At 31.6% G+C, this 11,641-nt stretch overlaps 1 protein-coding gene across 1 annotated transcript; it reads left to right on the top strand.

Moving 5' to 3' along the window:
- Nucleotides 1-5,977: 5,977 nt before the first annotated feature.
- On the top strand, nt 5,978-7,636 carry LOC104738815 (NAC domain-containing protein 100). The gene is given in 4 exon segments (XM_010459026.3): nt 5,978-6,428; nt 6,540-6,817; nt 6,923-7,101; nt 7,103-7,636. Coding segments are annotated over 4 exon segments (990 nt in total). The 5' UTR covers nt 5,978-6,241; the 3' UTR covers nt 7,449-7,636.
- Nucleotides 7,637-11,641: the final 4,005 nt, after the last annotated feature.

Here is an 11,641-nt window from a genome sequence, read left to right as displayed (position 1 = left end):
GGGGGATGAGAGAATGGCCTTGCGGTGCCGCCCAAACAGAATCGAACATGATCGAGTATGTGATCAGTTCATCAAACATCAATTACACACACTCGTATCAGAATCGGTCACTATGATGAGTATGGGTACGAGTATGAGATGTATTACTGTAGTATTCATCTGCAAGTTTCTTATTTGTTCTTGGGTTCTATTCTCAGCAAGAAATAAAGGAAACCCCTGTGACAAACACGTAAAAGAGATGCAAGTTCACCAATATATGGAGACACAGAAAGTAATCCAAGAAAAGATGCTAAATCTACATGGTAAAATCGATTCATACTCTCGTTTGGTTTCGTTTGTGTCGAGAGAGAAGCAAATGAAGAGAAGAGAAAAACAAAAAAAAAAACAAAATCAATCGCAACCAATCAAATTTTGACACGTTACGTGTCTCTCAGTATCTAAAAGAGTCTGGGCAGAGACACATATCTCTGAAAATTACGGATTAAAACATTATTTTTCATTCACTTAAAATTATTAAAAAAAATAAAAGACATCATCCCCTTAGGATGACCAATGGGAGTGCTCTAAGAACAAAGAAATAAACAAGGCAATCAAACAAAACACTCAGTCGTTGAGATGGCTGCTTCTGCTGTTGCTGCGTTAAGAAGGATTCAGCTTCAAGGTCTTCGAACTCTGAACAAGGTTGGTCTCTCTCTACGTTTATACATGCATATGATTGTTGAATAATGTTGTTTATAGCGAAGTGATAATATATAGGTGATAATATTATATTTAGGGATGTGATTTTTTTTTTTTTTTTTTTGTCAACAATTAGGGATGTAATTTTGTGGAATGATATGCGTATCATATTCCTTCTAATTTGCCTCGGTGAGAGGAATACTACTTTTTATAATATTTTTTCAAGATATATATTCACCCAATAATTGTGTTTTTGTTTTTGTTTTTCTCCTTCTTTCAGCCTTACCACCAAGGCTGTTTTTACTCCACCACCAATGTTCTTCCAGCTGATCTTGAGACTGCAACTTTGCAAGCCCACTGCCTCATAGCAGATGCTGAGAAACGAATCGTGGAGAATAACCATGTGATCATGGACTTGAAGTTTTACCTTTCCAGCCTCAAGAAAGCTATCGAGTCTAAAAATGTTGACACCATGAAGACCCAGCTCAGAAAGATCGAAGAATACACTAAGAAACTAGACACGAACACTAAAAAAGAAGACAACAAGGACAAGTCTCAAGAACAACCCCAAGTTTCTGTCATCAGCATATCTTTAAAGAAACTGGTACGGGGAAATTGCACGTGGAAATTTAATGAGAAGGCTTTGGTTCAAATCTTTCAGTTTTGGATACTAATTAATGAATCAGTTTTGGTTTTGTTTCAAGGATTGTTAACCTTTTCTTTCTTTCTTTTTTTTGAGATTTTCATGTGTTTCCTTTCTTTAAGTTTTATAGTGGATCAAAGGGTAAAGTCTTTCGCTTTAGCTGCACTATTGCCACCGTAAGCAAATTTTAATCATCAAAATACAATTTGAAGTATTTATATCATTGGGATTTTTTTTGCTGAAATAATGCACTTTTTTATTGAAACTGATTTATCAAGAATCGATTGTGTTGGGATTGGAAATGAAATCTTACAAGAACCGAGTAGCAACTCAATTATTTTACAAACTACACGTCAAACCCAACATATAATAATATGGTAAACCGTCGAGTTTGGATCATCTGGGTTTATAACATGCTAGCAACACGAACACAAATCTCCTAAAATTATTTTATATTTTAAGATTGTTAAGTAACAGCATTTTTATAATGCTTTGTGCTATTTTACGTATCTAGTAGTATGTATGATTGACTGACTGTTTGATCATTTGCGCGCCCAAGTTTCACACTTCTATTGAACCCCACAGTTCGGAGCCCAACATATATGAAAATGGGTCAAAATAAGTAATCACCAAAAAAAGCTAGCTCCATTGATTTGTTCGTTAGGCCTAGCACTGTAGCACATGTTGTAATTATGCATTTTTCTCATGGTCTTCTAATAAACTAACAATTATGCTTGTTTTATCCGAGTATTTTAAACAAATGAGACAGGGGGGTCTATGTTTGTGTTATCGCTATCATTAACCAAATTCAGAAATACTGCTAACACATGATAACTATGACGCTAACTAGCTAAATTATAACACTAAATAATTTAGTTTCTTTTTTAAAAATTAGCAAACCTACTACGTACAGTGAAAAACAATTGATGATTCATTACTTATAATAGTTTTGGAAACCACTAGCTCCTATACTTTAATAGTTTAATTTGTATCTTGTTCTATAATTTGCAAAACTAAAGAATAGAAAATCTATATGCCATTAAACACAAATATACCGATTTGAGTTGGAAGCTCGTACATGAACATATATATAATCTGGTCAACTCCGCTCGGATTTTAACTAAGGTATTCATAAGCTGGTTTGGTTTTAATCTTCATCGTCTCTTCAACATGTAGACACTTGGCCATTCGCCTTAATTTCTGGTATTAGGAAATAAAAATGACGTGGTAATGAAATTGACTACAATACAAAATCAAAGGCTTACAATAAGCGAAGAGACCAGAAGGTCTTTGCAATCGTTCATATTGATACGTGGTCTTGTCTTACTGGATAATGTCCTTAAATAGAAATATTAGTAGCTTTCTTACCACCTAATTTGCAACATCTTCTATAAGCAGAATTTTAATTTTATTAGCCGACCATATTTAATTTTATAAACAAATTTTTTATCAATTGAAAATATTATCGACTTGTTTGACATTTTCTGCATACTAGTCGTCTAGTTCTTTAATTAGACGGGATTTTCTAAAACAGAAAGTAAATGTATATTGCATAAAATATACTACTAGTATAGTATATAACTTAGCTAGGGTGAAATTACGAGTTTTGAGTGCGTATAATGTTATTATCAGAGCTTAGAAGCGTAGATGATCTTTCTTTTTACTATGTTTAGATACGTAATTGTGATAAATGCAGTGTCAGTGTGTCACTCTGATTTGGCTAAACTAAAGAGCAAACAAATGAACATGAAACAAGTTGTAGAGAATATGCTATATTCTTCTAACTTTTTTTTTTTTTTTGTGATTTAGGTCAATACGTGAGATCCATTTTTTAGTTATCTATAGTTAGTGTTTAATTAATAGACGTGAGGCGCCAACTTATGCATTATGTAATTTCATTGCATGAAAAGGTGCATTGCTGCTACTTTTGAGTATATGGATAGAACAATAAAAAAATGTAATAGGCGCTGTCCCGCCATTTTCCTCAATCTTCGTTTGATATAAAAACTTATTTCTATAAATGTGGGAGTCACCAAATCGTTAGGAATTGTGATCATAGAAGTATCCCGCAATATTTGAATAAGACTTATGATCTAATCCAAATTTTGATAGTTGGTTCAAGAAATTTATATATATACTACTTAAGTTTACAAAACTCACACATCGTTAAGTGAATCTAATAAAAATTCTCACATTTCATACCTACGTTGCTAAAATAATCTTATTTAAAACTTTTAACATATCAATATCATACATACTTTGCTAATCTCCTCTTGAGTCTTATGTAAAGTGTTTAGAGGCGGTTTGAAGGAAACATGAAATGTGAAAGAAATGGTTTAGATCACGAGATTGATAATATTAGCATATAAATAACTACTCGTACCAATAGATATTACTTTCTATTTGTAATTGTTATTGGAGATAAAAGAAAAAAATCACGGGCTGGTGAAATGTAAACTGTACGATAATCTTAATTGTTTGGTAAAACTCAACTATGCCAAAAATTACAAATGGAGATATTTCTCGTGCTTATTATGTTCCACTTAATTTTAATATATGTATAATTATAGCAAATGGAAAATAAGAAATGGTGCTGCCTAAAACTTTGTGCGTTATATTTTCCGAATTATATAATTTTCTTATCAACCAATTTTATTACAATCAAAATGAAAATAAAAAGAAATGCTTTATTTTATTATTTTTTAAAAAACATCTTTATACATTTGACAGGTCCTTTCTTTCCATCATGGACAAAACAGTGTTGCATTTGGATGTTTTTTTTCAGTTCCATTTCCTTACAAACATAAATTATTTTTTCCATGGTTTCATTTTCTTGTATTCTCTATCCGAACCTGAAAAATGGACCACTCATAAATTTATTTGTCTACTAATTTAGATATTAGTTCAGATGCAACATTTAGTGGTTTAATAACCAACTTAAAACAGATTCTACCATATCATTATCTTTTACTCGGACTAGTTAGTTTGTATTAACTCTCTTTGAACAACATATACTACAACTTTATCGGACAAAATTACTCACTAAAATTAGTATTTTTATCTCAAAAATACTCACTTTATCGATCATAATTATTATTGGCATCATGTCACGATCGTCGTCATGTTAAAATAGAAATTTAAATTACAATAGATATATTATAGTAGAATGAATGAATAATGACTTTAGTAAGTTATTGAAAATAAAATGGTTGATACAATTTTCATAGAAAAATTTATCTTCATACTAAGTTATGGAATCCGTCATACTTTTTGGAACATAAACAGACACATGTAAAAAGATATAACAACTGGAATCTAGGCGAACATCCACCCTGAACAGCTTTTCCAGTCCTAAATAAATGCTAATTGATGGTACCAAAATCAAAATGTGTTAGAAATACACCGAACCCACTTCACTCTTCAAAATAGAAAGCTCTATGTATTTCTTTTGACCTTTTCGAAGTGTTCTTTTTTTTATAATCGTAATAAAACTTTGACGAATAAAGAACCAATAAAAGTACTAGCAGAGCTAGACATCATTTGTCAATCATGCCTTCTTGATTCTTCTTTTGGAAAGAGAGTTTTAAAGTTAAATTTTATTGCTAAACATTACTATCTTACATATTAAATTGGTACCGAGTCATCTAAATTTCAACTTTTTAGTATTCTTATTTGCTTAACAAGCACGGACGACTTTCTAGTTAATAATTTGTAATTTGTTCTATCTCATAAAAGTGGTTAGATATGGTTACTGAATAAAAAATATACAAAAATAATTTATTTATCTAATTTTTTAAAAATATCTATTATAGATAAATGAAAAAAGTTTATAAAATGAAATGTCTATACGAGAAAAGTTTAATATATATATTTTGACGTCAGCATAGGTTAATATTTTAAAGTATGTTCCATCATTCTTCACAAACGAATAAAGAAAGATGACATTGTGTATCATAATTAAACTTTGGGATTTAGTTAAGCAATTTCCACTTTCTTTATGAAATATATATCGAAAGCATGCATGAACACCAAAGTATTTACTACTTTGATAGTCACTAAACAGAAACTGTTTCCACCATAAATATTCAAAACCAAAAAAAAAAAAAATTCAAAACCATATAGTTATTTCTCTGTAACTTAATTTTCTAAAGGCATTCATGTCATTATATATTCATTGTATTACTTAACTGACGTAATTAGGTTGTAGATCATTCTTTGTATTTTTCAGTACAATTATAGTAACCATGCTTAATGCGTTAGATTCAAAGAATCATAATTATCCGTTCTCTTGTAAATTCGCAAATATATATAATTTTTTAGTTCCTATAGCGATTTAAAAACTGTTTTTTTTTTCAAGGTCTGATCATTTATTTTTTTTCAAATTGAATTATTTTATACGAATATTTAAAAAAGCTCAGAAAAAGTTTTGTAAAAGGGGAAAGTGCTAAAACAACCTACCCAAGTTGCGTTACACACTACGTATCTTTCTCATCACACAAAAAAATGGGGAAATACATTTTTTCCATTTCTTTCAAAATTCTGAAAAAAAAAACAAAATTTTCGTTTTGACGTAATTTTCCTATAATTAAGAAAATGAAATATTGAAATATTGTTTTTCTCCACTCCTTCAATGTTTCAATCTTTATAGTTTCATTTGGCTCTTTTCCCTTTATATTTTTTCCTCCTCTTCATCTTCCTAACCTTTCTCCCTTACTTCTCTGTTCATCTTTTTTGTTTTTCAATCTCTATTTATAAAAATTATCATACATAGTAGTATTCTCTAAATCCATATATCTCTTCAACAAAACCGTTTCAAGATCAAAATCAAGAAACGTAGTTAAGTTTTTTGATTTTGAATTATCAACTTGTTGTTGTTTTATTTCTAAGGGTTTAAGGTTTCTTGGGTTGGGGGAAGAAACGATGGAGACTTTTTGTGGGTTTCAGAAGGAAGAAGAGCAGATGGATTTACCTCCTGGTTTCAGATTTCATCCAACAGATGAAGAACTCATAACTCACTATCTCCATAAGAAGGTTCTTGACATCAGCTTCTCAGCTAAAGCTATTGGAGAAGTTGATTTAAACAAATCCGAGCCATGGGAGTTACCATGTATGTTTTTCAAGATCAACACCATATCAAGTTTTTTAACATTCTTTGTCTGAATCCAAACGAGTCTTCTTTCTGAGATCTTATGTTTTTTGGGTCTGTTTTGGTATATAGGGATGGCAAAAATTGGTGAGAAAGAATGGTATTTTTTCTGTGTGAGAGACAGAAAGTATCCGACCGGTTTAAGGACTAACCGAGCAACTGAAGCCGGTTATTGGAAGGCGACCGGGAAGGATAAGGAGATATACCGAGGCAAATCACTTGTTGGCATGAAGAAGACACTTGTTTTCTATAGAGGAAGAGCTCCTAAAGGTCAGAAAACCAACTGGGTGATGCATGAGTATAGGCTTGAAGGAAAGTTCTCAGCCCATAACTTGCCCAAAACCGCAAAGGTTAACCCTGAAAACCCTAACAATTACTCTGTTTTTGCTATCCAAAATCCTCTGTTTCTCCTCTGTTTTGCTTTTGGTTTACTAATTTTTGCTTTGTGTTTGCAGAATGAATGGGTGATTTGTAGGGTTTTTCAGAAGAGTGCAGGAGGGAAGAAGATTCCTATTTCAAGTCTAATCCGAATCGGTTCCTTAGGAACTGACTTTAACCCTACGCTTTTGCCCTCTTTAACCGATTCTTCACCTTACAACAACGATAAAACCAAAACAGAACCTGTCTCAAAACCAAGGAACCACAACACTCAATTGCTTCAGTAGCCCTGCTCTTAACTCGATCCAAACCGACATTTTCCATAGGATCCCACTCTATCAAACTCAATCCCTTCAGGCTTCCACGAATCTACTACATAGCCCGATTCTCGCGCAAGAACACTCAGTTCTACACGCTATGATCGAGAACAACAGAAGACAGAGCCACAAAACGATGAGTGTCTCACAAGAAACCGGTGTTTCCACTGACATGAACACTGATATTTCGTCGGATTTTGAATTCGGTAAGAGACGGTTTGATACTCAAGAAGATCCGTCTTCCTCTACTGGACCGGTTGATCTTGAACCTTTCTGGAATTACTGAAGAAGATTCAAGAGAAGTCTCATCTCCATTAATTTACTGTCAAATTAAAGAAAGTAAGAAAGCTTTTTCACCTTTTTAGTGTGGTGTGTTAAAGTTTGTATAGATTATTATTATCATCTCAACTTCCACTACTATATTATACTCAATTTAAAGAAACTTAAGTATATGATTTGATATTTGAACGAAAATTATAAGTATATAATTTGATACTCGTTTATAGGAGGGAGAGTCTATTGGGTATTTATTAATACCTAACAATCTTACATATTGTATTGGTAAATGGTAATAACCGTTGACACCATGTATAATAACGATATTCTTGAATATAAAGTGTGCATTTGAATGAAAGGAATATACAATTTGCCTATTGTATATACTTAGAACGTCCATCTTTTTTTAGTCAAGAACTGAGATTTCCATTGTGTTTTTTACACTCGTTTGTAAAAATGAGTTTCACACCAATTATCACAATATATTTGGCTTTTCAAACAAGCAGCAATAGTTTCCAAAATTTTTTTGTATGAAACAATATTGGTAATAAGTAATAACCAACATATGTTTAATTGATTGGGAAGTGATTTTCAGAATAATTAACTGTTCTTTTGACGTTCATTTCTTTACAACGTTTCATTTTTGCTGCTTGTTATAAACTGGCCTCTCTCATTTTCGGCTTAACATGTAGAAATGTAGAATATCCCAAGTTTTACTAGGAAAGACACTTCAAATTTGCCTATTGTATTGTAAGAAAAAGCATAAAGAGAATAAGGTATGGTATATTCATATATGCATCCCTCATGTGGTTTATTAAAAAAATTGGGAATGTATAAAGGGAAACACTATTTCCATGAATATAAAAACCTTAATTCACGTAACGTATCAATTAGTAGAGTTTCAAAAGCATCTCAATTCTAATACTACTCGTAAACAGATGTTAAGAAAAATAAGTCTAGTAGTTTTATTATGTAATATATATCCTTTAACAATAAAAAAGTATATTTTTGTATTTATTAAAAACTGAATACGAAATAATTACCATATAACAATGCTATAGAATTCTCGTAAGAATAATTTTTATATTAAAAAAACTATAAAAGATAACTTTATGAAATGATCCTTAGCACATCTTCTCTATCCATCTTTCCTTCGTCGCATGACGAATCTATTCCGTTATAAAGCTGTTATGCGTGATGCTTGAAATTTGTGTGTATTGTCTATATATTTATATTACGTAGCACATCTTTTTTATTTCTTATATATATATATATTCTCTTCTTTTTTAGTGGTTCGACATCATATACTCTTTGTAACCTCCATATATATATATGCACATTATGTAAACCTAGTGATGCACATGTTAATCAGTCGTCCAATTTGCTGTGCTATAATTAGGTTTTTTTTTGGTTGGTTTCACTGCATATCATTACAATGTCATCACAACAGTCACTAAATCCTTGTACAGAAAACTAATTAACTCTGCGAAACTCTATCTGGCTATAATGGTGGACTAATGTTTATTGAAAGGTATCATTAGACAACCATATACATAAAATATGATTTAAAAAACTTAGGATGAAAAATTATAATCTACATATCCTTTGTTTTATGACACACTTTGAATTACCAAATAATAGGCGAGCGCAGGAGAGGTTGGATAGAGGCACGTGATGGTATGTTCAGAACTAGAAATGAAATAAATTGAGTCCCACACGACATCTTCCTTAACACATCTTATTTTAACATTTCTCTTTTCTTTTCGTTTTTTTTTTTTTTTTCTAATTTTATTGTTTCTCATTTCACTCACCTAGGCCCTAACTTTTTGTCCTTTTTATTTTCCCCTTATTGATCATTCTTTCCCTTTTAGTTTCTTTATACTATGTAATATCCTCGTCATATTTTATGTTAAATTTTGTAATATGCACTTTCATTCCATCTTTTTGATAAAATAATAGTGGATGCGAAATGGTTACAAAAATTGATTTGGGTTCATATCATCTATAATTCTATTTACTCTCTAGAATTAAGTTATTTTTATTCTACAGATGAGCCAGCCCAGTATAACCCATAAAAATATAGAATACAAGATCTATGTAAAAGTGACTTCCTCCTATATACGTGGTGAAAAAAAAACAAAGCATAAGAAAAAACATGATATGTGTAAGCTAGCTGCAGCAGAAAGAAGAAATTTGTTGGAAGCAGATATACAAAATTTAATATAAAAAACACTCCGAGCTTATATCTTGAATCACACACACATACATACATACAAATGACAACAAAAAAATTGAATTACTAATACCTTACAACCATCCATTTTTACTTAATGACAAAAAACATTTATAGCTAGTTTCCCAAACCCAAAGGAGGGTTGGATTAAAATTTGTATTATTCTAATTTGGGTGCGTATATTTATATATGTAGGATGAACTTGAAATCTTATGTTCAAAGTTAATTGCGGGTTTTACATGGATACGTATTTTAACCTCACGTGTCATAGTTAGATGTTAATTCTTCACCAGTTTATTTCCATTTACAAAAACAATTTATCCTTCTTTCTCAATATAATTTAATAATATGATCACCTCCCAAAAGTATAAAAACAATAATAAGAATCAAGAGGTCGGTACGGTAAAAAAGAGTGATCAGCCATATGTAATTTTCTAAACTTTTGTTTCTTTTCTCAGAAAAGTAGACTACATATTACATGAATTACTTCCATTTGTGATTTTAGTAAATTGATTGTAGAAAGGATTTTGCTTGGACCTAAATAGTTATGGGTCTAGTGGCCCGGGAATTCTTAGTGTTTTAATGACTACTATGGTTATTACATTAAGTTTTCAAAACTAGGAATTTTGGTTAGATGATTTTAATAGTTTTTTGATTTGTAAACATATGTATTAGGGTCAGTACCATGTCAGATAAGGATGGCACCCTCATTCAGGCTTGGTTTGCAACAAGGTTCCACTAATACCAGTTGTGTAATTATGCAATCATCTAATTGAGACAAGGGAGCATTTGTTTTTTCTCAGTCCTTTCTTGCAGCAGATTTGGGAGTCGCTGGTAAGCAGGCTTCTTACGGACAAAGTACACAACGGATTGGACGCAGGTGATACATCTGCTTGTTTGGAAAGAGTTGGACAAGACGCAGTGGTTTCTATTGAATTATACTTTTCAGAATGCTATCCACTTAATTTGGAAGGAGAGAAACGATAGGCGTCATGGGGAACCACACTCATCGGTGGAGAAGTTGGTGAAGTTCATCAACAAAAATGTTCGTAATAGGGTCAGTACCATGTCAGATAAAGATGACATCCTCATTCAGGCTTGGTTTGCAACAAGGTTCCACTAATGTAATGGTTTTTCTTTTTTCAAAGAAAGTACACAAATGGGTGAACAACAGTTTGTACCACTGATGTAAAATGTTTATTTTTTCTTTGAATATAATTTAACATTAAATTAAAAAAAAACATATGTATTAACTGTTTGTTTTTGGGACCAAAATGGGAAATCTTGAACTTAGTAAAATCGGTATTGAACCAAATTTACAAGTGAGCATACAACAACCAAAAATAGCTCTAACGTAGAGAATAGGTCCAGTAAAAGCCCAAATTGACCCAGACACTGATGCACTTATCAATCTTGCACACTACACCCGCAAAGAAACACGGATATATTATCAATCCTAGGAGCTTTTGAACAGACGTCTTCGAACCAGGTCAAATTTGTTAGCAAACTAGATCGAACCGTGGTTTTTGGTTTCAAGATGATTACGCGTCAGCTACTAAAAGTTGGATTCGCTAGAAATCAGTTGCGGCCACTAGATAAACATGATCAGTAGCCGATACGTGGTTTTGCTCGATCATCTTGCTCTGATTTTCCAAATGTTTGGTCCAGTTCAACTCGTAATTAAGACTTATAAGATATCTTATACTTCAAATACACCCAAAAAAATACCTAAACAATGTGTTAATCACATGAAAACCTAAAAGACTTTAGGCAAGTAAGAAAATATAATTAGGCTACATCAGATTAATCTTATATTACATAAATGATATTTTCTAATTAAGAAAATTTGAATTAACCTTAGTTGACACATAAATTTATAGTTGTGTCGAATACGTAAAACATTATCCCCATATATCACAGATGAACTCGTACACATATATATAAATCAAGTTTTGATTTATCTAGTTGTA

Source organism: Camelina sativa, chromosome 2, assembly GCF_030686135.1.
Source record: "Camelina sativa cultivar CO46 ecotype springtype chromosome 2, ASM3068613v1".
NCBI lineage: Eukaryota > Viridiplantae > Streptophyta > Magnoliopsida > Brassicales > Brassicaceae > Camelina > Camelina sativa.
The sequence above is the reverse complement of the archived record's forward strand: the minus strand, read 5'-3'. Positions and strand labels throughout refer to the sequence as shown.